This window comes from Amblyomma americanum, chromosome 9 (assembly GCF_052857255.1).
Source record: "Amblyomma americanum isolate KBUSLIRL-KWMA chromosome 9, ASM5285725v1, whole genome shotgun sequence".
Taxonomy (NCBI): Eukaryota; Metazoa; Arthropoda; class Arachnida; order Ixodida; family Ixodidae; genus Amblyomma; species Amblyomma americanum.
The window spans coordinates 111,345,724-111,362,986 of NC_135505.1; the positions used below are offsets into that span (position 1 = coordinate 111,345,724).

Sequence of the window (17,263 nt, forward strand, 5' to 3'; positions counted from 1 at the left end):
CTGGGGTTCTGTAACGTGCACTGACATCGCACAGCACACGAGTCTCTAGAATTTCGTCTCCATCGAAATTCTACCGCCGCGGCCGGGATCGAGTAGTAGTAGTAGTAGTAGTAGTAGTAGTAGTAGTAGTAGTAGTAGTTGTAGTAGTAGTAGTAGTAGTAGTAGTAGTAGTAGTAGCAGTACTAGAAATAGTAGTAGTGGCAGTACTAGTGGTGGTAGTAGTTGCAGCAGCAGAGTATTTGTTGCAGCATTATAGTAGTAGTAGCAGCAGCAGCAGTTGCAGCAGCAGAGTATATTTGTTGCAGCAGTATAGTAGAAGTAGCAGCAGCAGCATCAGCAGTTGCAGTAGTAGTAGTAGTAGTAGTAGTAGTAGTAGTAGTAGTAGTAGTAGTAGTAGTAGTAGTAGTAGTAGTAGTAGCGTCAGCAGTTGCAGTTGCAGTAGTAATAGTAGCTGAGGCTGAAGTTCTAGTAAGGAGGTGAGTTAGGTACCTAGTTAGTAGCAGTAGCAATAGTAGTAGTAGTAGTATTAGCAGCAGCATCAGCAGTTGCAGTAGTGGTAGTAGTAGAAATAGTTTGTACCTGAGGCTGCAGTTCTAGTAAGGAGTTAAGTACGCAGTTAGTAGCTGAGGCCTAACAGCAACTACGGGCATAATGTGACAAGTGTATACTCATTGCCACCAACGCTGACACAAACACTTGGAGGCAACCAGACACACAGGGAGACAAGTAGGGAAAAATACCGAAATACGCACGAAAACACAGGATACAGAAGTGAAAAGGGGGGGGGGGGAGAGGGTTGCCCAAAACTTCAATAAATTTTTTCTCCACTAATCCATATTCTTTATATTTTGCCCAGTACTGCAAAACAAAACGCGGTCCGAACTGAACACTCTTTTTACGTACAAACACAATTTCTAATTGTTTAGTCGCAGATCAGAAAAGCGCACCTATGCAGAAAGCACGCGGCCACGCTCAGGAACGAACTGTGGACCCATCGAATTGCCTGCGATATATGCTGAAAGCACATGCAGTTCAAAACAACTTTCCGTCATGGCATAAAAGATTCGCCGTCGTTGCAGACATGTGTACTGATTTTGTTTTTACGAGCATGCACAAAAATACGTTTCATTAAGATCCCTCTTGCTTGCGCATTGTTACTCTCTGCCCAAATCGAAAGCCCGCTTGTTTTCTGAATGCACTTTCAATTTGAGCCACTTGAGGGGATCTGCGTGAAAGTCACGCTGTGTCGTGCAAAGTTTGTTTCGGCATTTCTTTCGCACCCATTTTCTTAGCCCTTGCAACTTTCGCAAGATGCTAACTTGCCTGCCAATTATGAAAATGCTATCCAGATGAGCTCAGTGTTTTCGAGAATGGACCACGAATGTACTGCCGCGATCACGTACGTACAAAAACTCCTAGGCCTAATTTTGCGACCGTCCCTATTGTCTGCGCCAAAAGACAGCCACGCCGGAGCTGCGGTGCTCCAGTCTCCGGCTGCGATTGCAAATCGGCTGACGTAAGCCTGCACCCTCGATCTCTTTCCTTAGATTGGGTGATAAAAGTAAGCGGGTAGCGTATGCGGCCTGTTATTTCGCGCCTTCGAAGCGCTGTAAAGGGTACAGGCGTACGTCAGCCAGTGAACACTCACAGCCGGGAACCAGGGGCCGGCGCTGGGGACCGCAGCGCCACCACTCAGCTGCCAGCCCGCTGCGGAAACCGGGGCGGCTGCTCGGTTACTTATGGTAAACTACCTCCTCCTACACCGGTGAGGCTGCTCGGTTACTTATGGTAAACCACCTCCTCCGGTAAATGACAACGGAGCTGCACCCTTCCTTGAGGGAGCATTCGGTGACCATATACAACGGCGTCGCTGACAGCGATGCTGTCCTCATCAAAGAGAACACGAACTAGTAATCGGTAAAGGCCAAGAGATATGAGGGTGGCAGTGTGGTGGACGAACCCTTGCGCGTTATCTTGAGTCCGTTGGCGTCCCCGGCTCGGAGGACGGCCACACGGGGCCTCTTCCCGTCGGCCGAAGAGGAACCGAGCGACGTCTCGATGGCCAACCGGAGGGCGGCCAGCCTCGGGTCCACATCCACCGCGGCAGTCCTGGGCCGCCGAGCGCCCGGGAACAGGTCGTGGTGCCGGGCTGTGACGGAACAAATGAACAAAACTCAGGAACTTACCCCTTCCAAGCGGAACTCGACCACATGGAACAATCTGTCCACTGACATCAAGACGCCTAGCTCTTGTCCTGGCCGCTTAATGCATCAGTCGTCAAATACCTGATGAATTTATGCATAGGGGGCCTTTGAAGCACTAATAAGCAAATAGATAACCCCATTTGAAAAATAAGAGACGCCGACCAGTGAAAAAAGGTTCGTAAAAAAGGAAAACATTCGCAACAACGCCTTAGCGGAGCACGGCGTCGTGAATGGCCACAAAATTGACTGTGACAAGGCAAGGACCATCGCTACCGAAAAAGTAGCAGCATCACGACTTCATCTGGAATCCCTAATCATACAGACTACGTCACACACGTTAAACCGTAACGACGGTAATCTACACCCGATATACGCACGCTCCTTGCGCCGATTATTCAACCATATTTAAACGACCCTTGTTTGGTGATGAATTCATTGTGAACAAGGCTTCCGTGTGGAAGCCGACACGTCAAGAACGAACCTTTTTTCACTGGTCGGCGTCTCTTATTTTTTCAAATGTACGCTCCCGGCCAGACGGGATTCCGTCACACGCTCAACTTCATAGATAACCCCAGTTGCCACGTGAAGAGAGCGTGATACCCAGACCACACGTCTAGTGTGGCTATAGGACCGATCTTGGCAACGTTCTCCTTGGACAGCTGGTGAACATGAGAGCTTGCGACAGCAATCGAAAACCACCACTTATCACACTTTACTATACCTTCATTACTGTTTCGCGTCATAGGGCCATCCTTGAAATCGTCATTTTGCACGGCGCTGATACACATTCAGAATCAAGCAGTCTGAATCACCTTTAACGCTTGTAGCATCCAGTCTGGTCCGATTTTTCACTAGCTAAAAATTCTACCGCTTTCAGTGTATGTGATGTTTAGTTAACGCACTATAGCTCATATATTGGCCAATAATGCAAACATTTTTTCTACATATGATCGGTAGGACTCGCCGTAATTCGAACTATACGAAAAGCAGACGATTGGTTTTCTCGCCATAAAACCGTCGAACGATTTACGAACCTCGACAACGCTGTCAGGCTTTGAAGAACTCTTTGAAATGTTTATTTTATTACAACTCTTTACTTATTCTATGTTTATAAAAACCCTTCGACATTTTATTTTTGTCCATGTGTATGTGTGAATAGTTATATTGTGTGCAGTGTTATTCGCTTTGGTTTGTCTTGCTAATTGCGAGTAGTGTACTTCACTTTTGTTCTGTCATGTAATTTAGCATGTAATTTAGCTGATCAACTTCTGTGTAGCTTCTCGCTCCTTTTTGTAATTTACTCCTTGTACATTTAGCAGTAGAACTTCGTTTCAACGAAATGGTTTACAACGAAATAATGGACGTAACAAGTAATGACGATTCCCCTTGGAAGATCGGCCAACACTGGCTATAACGAAGCTACGGCTACAACAAAGTAATCGCCGGGCCCCCTCAACTTCGTTATTACGAGGTTCAATGCCCCAGTACACAGTTTAACCTTTGGCAACTCTCCGGTTTTTCGGAGGGTATGCTGCACCTATAGCAGTGATTTATTCGCTTCAGATGAATTTAGCATCATTTGTGTCAAAAGTAGGTTAATTGTTATGTCATATAAATAATAATAATATTTTAGAAAGCAGTGCACTGGATAGCGCGTCTTCCCCCATTTTTTTTAGACAGAATATGCCCCCAGGAATTAAATCACTTTTTCTTCTCAATTTCGGCATCAATGCGCATTTTCGGAACAAAACCTTATTCCACGATCCTTCAGGTGTTTACCTGACAAATCTCGTCATTAATCGGTTGTGTTTTGCGCTGGAAAACTAAAGAACTTTTTCTTGAGGTCTGAATATACTATTAAAGCTGCAAAACTATTTGTTGAATGAAAAAATGGTGTACGAAAGGGTTAACACTGGAACCTATTCCTGTACATTAAACACCAATGCACTGTAATCTCGTTTTGATTATCTGGTGTTGAAGGTGGGTATCGGAGTCGCTTCTCGACACAACCTCGGCCAAGATGACGCCCCCTCCGTCCCGGACAGGAGTGCCGCTGAGTGAAAGGTTGGTTAGTAGAGAAAGAAGGCTTGGTGTATTTTAGATATTTACAAGCTTATGAGTTCAGAAGCGAGCTGCTTCAACTGCATCTGCAGTCCAGTTTTATACACTGCGTCTTCCCTAAAGTCCCCAGGTAGGGGACGCCCTCGCCGTGGTGGGTGTGGAAAAAACTTTCACTATCACACACAAGCGGACACCTCCGCACACATGGACACACCCCTGGCATAAGTTGAGCCCGAGGGAGAGGGGTATGCGGCCAGGACCGCGTGGTCGGCCCGCTCTCCGCCGGTCGGTGAACTTCCAAGAAGCCGAGGCTCAGAGCAGGAGCGCCCGGTCGGGAGATAATCCCCAGTAGTTCTGCCATTAGGCATGGCCGGCGAAGCCTGCAGACAAGCCACTGTGGCGATCTGTTCCCACGCTGGTGCTGTGCCCGTGAGGCCAGGGGTAGTCGGGTCGGTGGAGACGTCGGGGAAAATTGGAAGACAGCCGGAACCACTTCGCGGCCCGTGGCAGCGACTCCTTAAAGGGATTTTCGCAGAACCCTGCTCCCCCCTTGTCCTAGGCCACGACCGGGCGAGCGCGGTAAATGCACCCCGCAGACACCTGGCGAGAGATTCTGTCTTGGTGGCAATCCTCGAGACATGCTGGCGCCAATCCTAATACCACCAGCTGGCGGCAATTCCTAATACTGGTCAGCTGCGACTGGACGTTTTTAGATGTTTTTAGCATACCGTAGACATACTATAAAAACCACTTTTTTTTTAGACGCCGGCTGCGCATACGCAATGGCCCCACCCACGCCACTGCGCATGCGCAGGACGGGTCCGGTGTGACAGTGTGACCGTGTGACAGTGCGATGCGCGTTCTCCAGCGACATCTTCCCTTTCTGAGACCACGGGCGCGCCTGTATGGCGCCAGCAATCTCCGTGTGTCGGGGGGAGGTTGACAGCCTGGCCGTCAACTTTAAACAGTCAACTGGACAAGCAAAACCCCCTCCCCGGCAAAAGGGACAGAAGAAAAGGCCCGTGATGGTGGGAAAATTGAAAACTAAACATTTTGACAGATTTGCCTGTCTGGTTGGGTTTGTAGACTTATAATAAACTGCACGTCTCCAGTAAAAAATTTTAATTTCAACCCAACGTTTCGAGGCCGACTGGGCTCCTTCATCAGGGGTGACTGAGGGCAGTAGCTAGCGTCTGTAAGTATGTAGGGGAGGAGCGGTTCAACGGAACGACAGCTGTGATGCCAAAGGCGTGGGGGGGGGGGAGGAAGGGGGGGGGGGGTTAAGGCTGTTTGTCACGTTGTCGCAATGTGGGGAGGCGTCAATGGCAACTTTTTTTCGTTGAGTTGAAGAGCGAAGTCCCTGGGCATGTACTGGGGCAGGTTTCCTTTTGTGCGGCTGATGTTGTTCGGGGTGGTTTGAATGTGCCAGGATTCCAGGAGGAGCCTTTTGTGGTAATTTTTTTTTTTTATTCGAGAAGTGTGCCATGAGGCATAAGTTGAAAAAGGAAAGGGGGGAAGGAATGCACGGGATTGAAAGTTAAAAGAAGGCGTGAAGAACCGTTGCGCTGAGGTAGTCGCAGAGGTTGTTAATGAAACGGTTGTCCATTGTCCACTTCACGAAGTCACTTTCGCGGTTCCACCGCAGGCCCACCTCCCTGAGGAGCCGTTTTCTGATAGCAGCCGTCGCTGGGCACGTCCACAACAAGTGCCGCACATCACATATGTCCGGTGCAGCGCCACAGTGAGGACACCTGTCAGGTAGTGGCAGATCTTTGGCACGCCACCGATGACGGACAGATGGTGTCAGAGCCGCCCCTGCCCGAATCCGGCGCACGGATACCTCCTCCTGCCGAGTAAGACTACGGGGGAGAGGGTGCGAACACGGAGGAATTAGAGCGCGTGTTCGCTGGCGCAGAACTTCGGAATCGGAAACGTGGGACAGGAACGGATCTGGGGGAAGAGGGGAAGGTGGCGGATCGTCTAATGTATGAAGATGAGTCATAGCATCCGCTTGGATGTTATGTGGATCCTGGGCATGGCCGCGAATCCAGTGTATGCGCACAGGACATGGATACTTTGCGCAGAGCACATGAATAGATTGTGAAATCTGGAACGTTCGTCGAACAGCCTTCAGCTGTTTAAGGGCGGCGCGGGAGTCGGTGTAAATGTGAACTGTATTGAATGTTGGAACGAGCGGAAGGGAAGCAATGGCATTGTAAATGGCTTGAAGTTCCAATGCCAGGGGAGTGCACGTATCCGCAGTATACGTCGCGCGAGAGTTGAGATGCGGATGAGATGGACTATACACAGCAGTAACTCCCCTCTCTCCAGAATGAGATGCATCCGTGTATAATATGCACCCTTCAGGCAGATACGCTGCTGATACCGACGGGGAAACAGTGGGGCGATTGTCAGTGAGCTGGCAATAGGACCACGGTGGAAGTGTCTTTAAACGATGAAGTTTGAGAGACTGTTTTCGAGCTCTATTTGCCACCCGTTGGTCGATGATCTCACTGAGTGTATTAAGTTGGGCGAACTCCTGTAGCACAGGTATGGGTGTTAAACGAGGCAGATATGTTATGACGCGCATAGCCTCACGATTGATAGCTTCAAGGGAGTCCCACTGTCTGCGGGTGAGACGTTGAAATTGAGCCTGATATACTATCCGTGGCTGAAGGATAGAGCGCACAAGCTGGCGGGCCGTTTGAGCACGAGCGCCACCAGAGCGCATAGCTATGCGACGAATCAGACCTAGAGTAGCGTGAGCCGATTTACGGGTGGCTGTCAGCCACGGGGTGCCAGTCCCAGATGTATGGAGGAAAGACCAAGAATACGAACAGTTTCTACCTGAGGAATCAGAGAATTATGTACCGTAAAATTTAAAGGGGGAGCTTTCCGTAAGGCGGCTTTATTTCCAATTCGAATGAAACATGATTTAGTAGGAGAGAGTGTTAGACCCAAATGTGGGAGGCGAGATGTCAATACATCCAGCGCGTGTTGAAGGACCGACTGATGAATAGACGCATCTGGATGACAGCACCACAAGGTGATATCATCGGCATATGCAAGCACGCGGATAGAAGGGATGGTCTCTAGGGCTCGAACCAGAGGAATTAAAGCCACATTAAATAATGTGGGGGCGAGAACGGAGCCCTGCGGCACTCCTCTATTGGAAGTAAAATTACCAAAGGGCTTTCCGTGGACACGCACGCTGAAGGTTCGATTTGCTAAAAAGGCGTGAATGGAGAGGAGGAACCGGTGAGGGAGACCAAGAGTTTGAAGGGAGGCAAGAATGGCAGAGTGAAGGATGTTATCATATGCCTTTGTTATGTCTGTAGCGATTACGGTTCGTACAAGGTGACTCTGTGGAGAGTGGTCAAGCACGTCAGCAGCCAAAGTAGCAAGGCCGTCCTCCGTTCCAATATGTGGGCGGAAACCAATTTGGGAATCTGGGTAACAATCATGGGATTCCAGCCACCATGATAAGCGTGCGGCTAGAATGTTTTCATAAAGCTTGCAGATGGTAGGGGTAAGGGAAATTGGACGAAGGGCCGAGAGAGATACTGGAGGCTGACCTGACTTGGGTATTGGAACCACAATAGAATGCTTCCAGTCTCCCGGCATGACGCCAGAAAGCCACACTTCGTTAAAAGTATCAAGTAGGGTTTCCAAAGCCCTCCCTTCCAAGTTACGGAATAAGGAGTTAGGTATGCCGTCGTGCCCGGGAGTAGTAGTAGTTTTTAAACGGTCAATGGAGGCCAGCAGCTCTGCCATGGTGAGGTCAGAAGTAATCCCATCGGGGGGCTCTGTTACCGATAAGTCAGGTGGAGACGTAGCGGTGCAGTCATGGTTTGGAAAAAATTGACGGGCCGCTTGTTGTGCAAATGTGTCCTCATCCACATTTAGCGCGAGGCGAATGCTCTCTGTGTAATCTGCAACCTGAGAAGGGCGCTCCATGGCGTGAAACACTCTCCAAAGATGTCGATTGCCCTGCGTAGAGGACAGGCGGGCACACCATGCAGCCCAGCGTTGCCTGCCTAGCCGCTTTGCATAGCGCCGCGCCCGTGCGGTAGCGCGGTGAAGAGTAGGAAGAGCCGAAGGGTCATCGGGGTGACGAGTAGCGTAAAGATCCGCCTGGCGACGAAGAGCCCACAGATTCAAGAGATGTATGTCCGGGTTTGGGTCATCTTCATTTACAGTAGTGGTAATAGTGTGAGTAGCGAGAACATCAGATAGAGTAGACAATGCTGAAGAGGGGTTGAATGTAGATAAATGATTGTCTGCGCGTACAGAATCCCATGATGTTATTCGTACAGTGCGGCGTATTTTCCGTAGACGCGTAGGCGTGAGGGAGATAAAAATAGGGCTGTGATCGCTACCCCAAGTATCAGAATCAACAGCCCAACGAGGGTTACCGGGGCCTAACCACCAAGTCAAATCAGGTGAATACGGGCCACCTCGTGGGCGGGTAGAAGTATTCGGGTGGTTTAAAAGTTGAAAGGAATGATCTGAAAAGCTCCCTTGGATGTGTGAACCCCTTGAGGAATCCGATGGGTAACCCCACGCAGTGTGTGCGCCGTTGAAGTCACCGCCAACTAGAATAGGGATACCCGAGTTGTTAGAACGTAGAAAACGAACCCATCCCAGATTGGGAGATGCGGAGCCAGGACGACTATAAAAAGAAACTAGAATAAGGGGTGTGCGTGCAGGTTTTACGAGAAGGGCGACAACCTCTTGACGTGTGTTGCACCACCGTGAAAGGTCGAGCGGTGTGTGCGGAACTGAACTGTGAATATAAATTGCAGATTTACCTGGGCTGAGGGAGGAGGCGGTGCAACGGCGATCAGGGATAGATGGTGAATGGTATGCGGAGAAACCTGAAAGGCGTGGGAGTGCATTATGCTCTTGCAGTAGGAACGCCCATGCCCTCAGCTTTCCGTCGCGAAGGCGGATGTTCACTTCAGAGGCCTTATTAGCGAAACCGCGACAGTTCCACTGCACCACCACCGATGATGATGCGCTATCCATGACGAGGCCGAAGAGCTTCCACGATGAGGGATGTCACCTGCTTCATCAGCGCTAATATCTTGTCCACTGTCGGGGTAGTCACGGCTAACAGGTGGTCGGCACCTGATTGTGGGCCAGTGCTTACCCTAGGTGATTCCTGTGATGATTGCTCCCGAGTTATGAGAATTCTTCGAGAGGATTGAGAACGACGCTGTTCCCGGCGCTGGGTGAGTTCGTCTAGTCGGCGGCGAGCCTCCGCGATTGCATTGTCTAAAGCTGTGTCTTCATCTGTAGTATCCACATGTGATGGATGCACTGGACGTTTGGGCGTACCATTTGATCCGGGAAGGTGAGCCGCTTGTGCATATGTACGCTGGCGAGGAGACATATGGTGAGCAGCAGGCTCAGATAAAGCCTCAGATGAGCGCCCATTTGTGGTAATTTATTTCGGTTCCGAGGATGCAGGTTTCTCCGAAGTTGATTTTATGGTCCGAGTCCTCGGAATGTTCGGCTACTGGATTGCGCTGCCTTGCGAAGTTGCGGATGTCGTTTTTATGTTGCCGAAGACGGGGAATGCTGCAGTCTCCGGCGCTGAGAGGATGGCGAGGGAGGCGCTCAATCCTAGAAAGAAGGATCTCCGGAATGGACGGGAAAAAAAAAAGAGGAAAGCTTGTCGGGGGTGACGAGTAAGGCGGGAGACGACACCGCTGGAAATGTGGCCCTCCGGCGCCCCAAGCGAGGCGACCAGGCCTTCGGGGCAGAAGACAAGCTAGCGAACAAGGTCCACTCGGCAGTCCCTCCATTCCTTCTGAGGAAAGGCGAGTTCACACTGGCGAGTCGCGGAGGTCGGGCGACAGGTTTAAATCGATTTGCTATACGCTCCCTCTCAGCTTTCCCAGTGCTTCGGAAACCGTAACTAATTGCCCGAAATCGGTCGCGCGACGTTTGCGACTCGCCACTGCGAGCCCACCTGAAGACTCCGACACCAACGCAGCAGCATGTAAGCTTGGGCACCCCAGCCTCTGCATCATGTACTCGTTAACGTGAAATTCTTGAATATATTTGTTTTGTTCCGAGTCAAACGGCGTCTCTTTGGCTCTCCATCCAGTGCGGACCCACGCAGCAGTATGTGGGGTAGTCACAACCGTCTCCAACACTCTAAACAAAAGGAGTAAATGGGAGTAAAACTGTCCTCTATCGCACACCCTTTTAAAAAATGGTGAGCGCAAGAGGACAGTTTTACTCCCTTTTTACACCCATATGGGTGTATTTTTGTTTAGAGCGAAGTATCACGCCATTGTTGTTCGTTGTCGCAACTAGCTGCAAGCTCTTGCGATCACCTGCGTTCTGCCGTGACCCCGTGATCACCATCTCGTTGAAAATAAGGACCTTTAGAGTAAGGGAACCATATCAACAGGGGAGGCGCCAGTCAGAATACACACTAATGGACAGAGTAATACCCCTGTCACACGGCCAGTTTCAATCACCCTCGAGTCGAGGGTCTTCGAGATTCTCAATCGCCATCGAACTCGCCGCTGCTACACGGCAAATCTCAATGGCCATTGAAATGGTTCTCGTGTCTTACGCCACAGATGAGTGGCGCCACAATCGCTACTTTGGATTTTGCAAAAATAACAAAAATAGTTGATAAATGTATACTAAATGCTGAAATACAGGCATACGCGAAAGTCGTTCAAAACCCTTTTAGTTGCACGTACGCGACGTACATATGCATACACTGCTGTAGCCACTTTAATACAAGACGAGCCAAAACCAAGCCAGTCCAACTGCGTCGGAGCGCTGCTTCGTCAGGCTTAAGACCGGGGAAATCGCCATGATATCTGAAAAACAAGAGCTATTTTTCTCTTGAAACTTTATGCGAGAGTAAGAATGGGCAAATCGAAGGCGAATACAACAGCTTAGAACACGATATTGCTTTGAGGGATTAGCGACGAAGCTGTTATCGCTGTGAAGCGGGCGGGCAGGGTGCCGCCATGTTGTCAACGTTAAGTACGCAAGCAACGCAAACACTGCAACGCAAAATGAATGCGCTTAATGTGCTTAAAACCAGACTAATATAATTTTAAAATAATTTTACAGGCTGCTTACATTAAATTTTATGCGAATAATGTTTGCTCATGTTTTTTCACCGTGAATGTGTCGTGTACGAAAGTGCGCTTGGCGCCGCTCGGAGCAACGCTAGCAACCTTGGGCAGCGCTCGAAGGCCCTCGAAATCTCGATGGAGTTCTGCGCTACTCCGTTGACTCGATAGGCTATTGACTCGATCGCCATTGAACCTGCCCGTGTGGCAGCGCTCGATCGCCTTTGAGTCGATAGACTATCGGTTCGAGGGCCCTCGAAATGCCCCTGTGACCGGAGTAGCGCAGAACTCCATCGAGATTTCGAGGGCCTTCGAGCGCTGCCCAAGGTTGCTAGCGTTGCTTCGAGCGGCGCCAAGCGCACTTTCGTACACGACACATCCACGGTGCAAAAACATGAACAAACATTATTCGCATAAAATTTAATGCAAGCAGCCTGTAAAATTATTTTAAAATTATATTAGACTGGTTTTAAGCGCATTAAGCGCATTAATTTTGCGTTGCAGTCTTTGCGTTGCTTGCGTACTTAACGTTGACAACATGGCGGCACCCTGCCCACCCGCCTCACAGCGATAACAGCTTCGTCGCTAATCCCTCAAAGCAATATCGTGTTCCAAGCTGTTGTATTCGCCTTCAATTTGCCCATTCTTACCCTCGCATAAAGTTTCAAGAGGCAAATAGCTCTTGTTTTTCAAATATCATGGCGATTTCCCAGGTCTTAAGCCTGACGAAGCAGCGCTCCGACGCAGTTGGACTGGCTTGGTTTTGGCTCGTCTTGTATTAGTGTGGCTATAGCAGTGTATGCATATGTCCGTCGCGTACGTGTAATTAAAAGGGTTTTGAACGACTTTCGCGTATGCCTGTATTTCAGCATTTAGTATACATTTATTAAATATTTTTGTTATTTTTCCAAAATCCAATGTAGCGATTGTGGCGCCACACATCCGTGGCGTAAGACACGAGAACCATTTCAATGGCCATTGAGATTTGCCGTGTAGCAGCGGCGAGTTCGATGGCGATTGAGAATCTCGAAGACCCTCGACTCGAGGGTGATTGAAACTGGCCGTGTGACAGGGGTATAACTTGGAGTAACACGCACAATTGAGGTAGTTGGTACATCATTTTAACACTTTCAAAAGAGCTGCGACAGGGGACACCAAGAGAAAGAAAGAAAACGAAGGGCCACTATCAAGTGAAGTTTATTGGAAAAAACGCACAAGGCTAAATAGCTCACACAAGCCAGCCAGCAGCGCATGCGCCTGCCCCCAAAATGACAAAACGAATCACTGTGTTGAGTTAAGATACCGAATTTCACAATCATTGATTGCAACAGATGTGCGTCAGCACACCATCTGAAGTAATCAATGATTGTGAAATTGTGAAATTATTGTGAAACTACCGCTGAACCTGGTTAGCGAGGGAAAGCTATTGTATATCGGGCAACCAGACGCGGCTTGGCGTCACTAACGTTGAGTGCGTTCCGCACATTGGATAGGCAGCGAGCCCACCCTGACACCCTGGTAGGTCCATGGCAGTTAATATAAGGGTTGATCGCGAGAGGTTGGTCACCCAAGGAACGCTGCGGCCTATTGTACCGCCCTCTACCGGTGAATCGAAAAGTCAAGGGCTGCGACAGCATGGTGGAATATGGTAAGGCTTATACCCGCACTTGACCTCTGGCTCACTTGAAGGTCAACCGGCAACGCACGGCGAAATCGGCTTTACCTAGCGTAGAGAAGCTTTCGCTTCAAAATTTGGACAACACACGTAAGGTGCCTACGTGTGTTTTTTTTTCGTCCCTGTTTCGCCGCTGGTTGCTACGCTTTACGACACTGCCTAATTATATCAGTCATGACGTGGTTATCCAAACTGTATAACAGTATTACCTTTATTTCTTTGTGTTACATAAGCGGTTGAGTGATTTCTGCTAGTTTCTGCCGTATAGCAATGCTACGACTTCCATGTGTGTGCCTACGGCCACTGCTTCGCCTGGGAGTTGGGCGCAGTGTTGTAGGCGTTACCGAAAAAAGTAACTAAATACGTTACTCGTTACGCTAAAAAGGGAACGCGTTACCATCCTGCGTTACCTAAAAAAAAAAATGTAACGCGTTACCGTTACCGCAAAAAATTACCGCACGTTAGGTACTTTGCAGTTACTCCATGCCATAAATTTTAATTAGTGTGTCTTCGCTGCAAGAATTGCCGATAGCAATTTTAAAACGCTCCTATTTCACAAAACACTTCTAGCCCAAAAACTGATTTTACCCGAAATCTTGAATCAACGAGAATAATTTGCACAAATGGACAAGAGCTTAGCAATTTTATAGCGGCCTAAAGTTGCATGTTACCCTAAGACACATAGTGAGGCCATTTTCTGAATGTGACATTAAGCACAAAATGACACTTCATCATCAATTCTAACTTCACAAAGAAAACATCGCTGAACTGTCAACGAATTTAGAGTAATTGAGACAAATGTAATGCTTCCACTCTTTACAGAGTTGTGTGTGAGTGGTTTGCGAAAGGGAGCAAGGTGAAGGAAAGTGTGTGAATGCGTGTTCGTGCACGTGTTTCGGGCTTTACGGGTACTATGTCTTTTTTTTTTTAGCTGGGCGCGTCATCAAAGGCAGGTGTTTTCTGGCATGCAATAAGGCTTGTCGAGAGCACCTGTACATTTTGTTTATTTGCTACATCACTCTAGGCGCTCTGCACTTTTTTTTCTGAAAAAAGGGGATGAGGGGGGGGGGGACAATTGGAATAAAAAGTAACTAGAACGTCATAGCTCACGTTACCGGAAAATGTTAACGTAAGTACGTTACCCGTTACAGTTCTGAAAAGGTAACGAGTACGTTACGAAGTTACTGAAAAAGGTACGCCAAAACTGATAGGCCTTATTTGCCCTCAGGAGAATGTATGCCCTGCCTTCCTGTTTATAAACCTAGGTAAATCAGTTATGCTTGATGTAAAATCTGTCCGGGATGTCTCATCCATCACGAGGCCATGCACTGGAGGTGAATTGTAGCCACCCTCGGCAGCCACATACTATGGAATTCATGTCCACGGTATGTGCCAGCGGTACCAGCGGTACCAGCGGTGCCGGTGGAACCAGCGCCAAATGATGGGCTGTAGAGTCGGTGAACGGAGTTCGGTGAACGGAATATCGGTGCAGCCTATCTGCACTTTCAAAGCGCGGAATCGGTCATTCAACTGTTGCACGCAGCATGTCATTTAAAGTGGCTACAGTGTTTCCACATTTTTGTTGCGCCCTTTAAAAGGTCCATTTCGAGTATCATTTAACCGGTATCATATCTCCACTCCTTCGCCCCTCTATTTTTTGTGTTCAGGCGTAAACTGGGTCGAGACACTCTGCCTTTGCTATCTTGACCAGGACCAGACAATAATTATGTTGCCTGGACAACCGTTTAGCAGACAGACTAATTTTTTTATGTTGTTTTGTGGAGCTCTGTCTTTATAAGGCGTATGGCTTAGAGATAAGGAAGGGCGTTTAAGCTTTACTCCATGCAATTTTGTGTGGACCATTTGCATGCCAACGATGAATTGCCAGATGCTCGAGGCCCCCAAGTCACTTGCAGCCTACGCTTGGGGAAATGAGATAAATAGGCGCCTGTGCTAAACGTTTCTTGATCCACCGGACCGCGGTGACCAAGTGCGCACTGATATTAATATTAGGTGTTTATCATTCATGACAGGCAGAAGTTTTTAAACTCCTCTTGCGGCCGAGTGTGCTCAGGCACAAATGTTCGCTTTCTGCGAAACATATCACGCACGGCAATGTCGTTTTGCCGCTTAGATAGGCTCATCCATAAACACCAGGTCTGGAACGAATGACGCGCACAACTCCTAACCTTTTTTTTTTTTAACTTTGCTCACATCTCAGGCGGCCACCCGCGGCAGCTAGTTTTGGGAACAGCAGTTGAACACCCGACGCTGTCTGTCGGAAGGGCAGAAAATGAAGCCAAACCACATCCGCGGCTGCAACGTTGCCTTCTCCGAGACAGGCGTTCTAATTCATGGCACACCAGGGGGCAAAAATAAAGAAGGAACGTAAGAAAATGATGCGAACTTTTTATTAGTAATTTCTCTCCAAGTTTGTCGACTTATTTCAAGGTCACATTCTGAATCACCGAGGCCGTTCATTTCACTACGGGTCATCTGTCTTTCTCACGCTTATTTAACACCATTGTCACGAAAATAAAAACAATTTTGACCCCTTATTGAGCCGCAGGCGATCTCTTCCTGTTGTCAGTCCTGTGTGGCCATGACAATCAGAGTACAGAAGTGGAGTTACCCACAATGGTAAACATGAAGCAATGAAGCAGCTGCAAAGCAAAATCATTCGACATGAAGACTGTGTGCTTCAGATGGATTTAGCAACAAAATTCTTAATCTGTGTGCTGGATAGGGTAAGCATTAACAACGAAATGCCAGTAATGGATGCCAGAGGAAAGGACTGGCTTCCATCCGACGCCTTCCGCCAGCGAGGCTCACGGCAGCACTTCCCACTTAAACCGAAGCGTGTCCTCGAACACGCAGCCGCAGTTCCTGAGAGCGCGAAGATTAAACGACGGAAGAGCCAAACAAAATGCTTTGTTACTTGATGTTTTAGGCTTTTGTACATTTTCAGATTCACGGCGTGGCTTAATTTCAACGAAGCAAGGCCACACGCTTTCTCGTGGGTGTATGACCTTCAGCCGTATTTTGTGCTGGAATGGCCACTCAACAGCGTCGTCGTTGTCGCCCTTATGCAAAAGCATCCTTACATGAAGGTCCACTGATTGACTATCCCTAATGAATGTCACTCCAGGTGACATGCAGTAGCCACGGAGGTACACCTGGCAGGTCTCGTACGCAGCCCAGCCTTTCTTCAGAGCTTTTTCTTCGAGAGATTTCACTCCTTTGACATCGAAGATCACATGCTCTCCTTGTGGTTCATCCCTTGGGAGCAATTTCTGAATGCGGAGCAGTGTCTCCTCGCATTTATTCACAGTTTCAACTTTCATTTCATGAAATGATGCCAGAATTCGTGAGCAATTGTCATTACTCTGTCTCGTTGCGGCCACCAACTCATCCTTCATTTTTTCTTCCAGTGCCTTTAGGCTGCTCGAAATGTTATCATTCCGCGTTATCAAGTGCTCTTTCAACTGCCCGTTATCACTGGCGATTTCGCGCACACCTGTTTTCATACTTTCTTGAATTTGGATCGTTGCTTGCGTCAGTTTTCCTGTGAGCGCTTCTTTAGAAGTGTTTACCCCATGGGAGATTTCGTTCAGTCTATCACCATGCAGTTTAATATCAGTAACCAGCTCTCTTATATGGGTTCTCATTTCAACAGCCTGCTGCTCAATGACTCGTTGGAAAGATGTTGAGAGTGCTGTGTCCTCCGTGTCGTTGAGGTGATGGCCAGACTCGGGAGCAAGAGGTGTCGACGGTGTTGCACAGTCCAGTCTCAGGTGTGCGCACACATCGCTGCAAAGAACCGAGGCCGAACACTTGGGGCACCGTGCAAAGTGGTGTCGACATTCTCGCTGGAAATGCTCGGGGAGCAGGGAAGCAGCCACCACAGTTCCACAGCCGTGTTTTGCGTTCCAGCATTTAACCTGCAATGAGTAAAGCAAGAATGCGCTGAAAACGACTGCGACTGTAATAAAGCCATCCGGCTTCAGTTCCCTGCAATCTATCACTTTTGCCCTGTTTGCTCTCGACCGCTGAATTGGTTTCAACTGCCGAGATGCAGTTACCTAATATCCCAGTGTTCTTGTGCGTGCCAAAATGTCGGTAGAGCAATTTTTTTTTTCTTTGCAGCGAAGCTATGTACCTCTACCATCCAGGGAAGTTTTCGTGTCGCTGTCGTAAGCAAAAAACGCCAGGCT

At 48.6% G+C, this 17,263-nt stretch overlaps 1 protein-coding gene across 3 annotated transcripts in view; it reads right to left on the reverse strand.

Moving 5' to 3' along the window:
• Positions 1-17,263, reverse strand: part of LOC144104080 (TNF receptor-associated factor 6-like) — a 46,151-nt gene that overhangs the window by 5,400 nt on the left and 23,488 nt on the right. For 2 of the 3 annotated variants that reach the window (XM_077636876.1, XM_077636877.1), the window contains exon 2: positions 1,961-2,149. In XM_077636876.1, the coding sequence (XP_077493002.1) occupies positions 1,961-2,149 (189 nt within the window). Of the gene's footprint in view, positions 1-1,960; positions 2,150-15,438; positions 16,991-17,263 lie in introns of those variants that run through there. The other variant, XM_077636875.1, reaches the window with a different exon arrangement.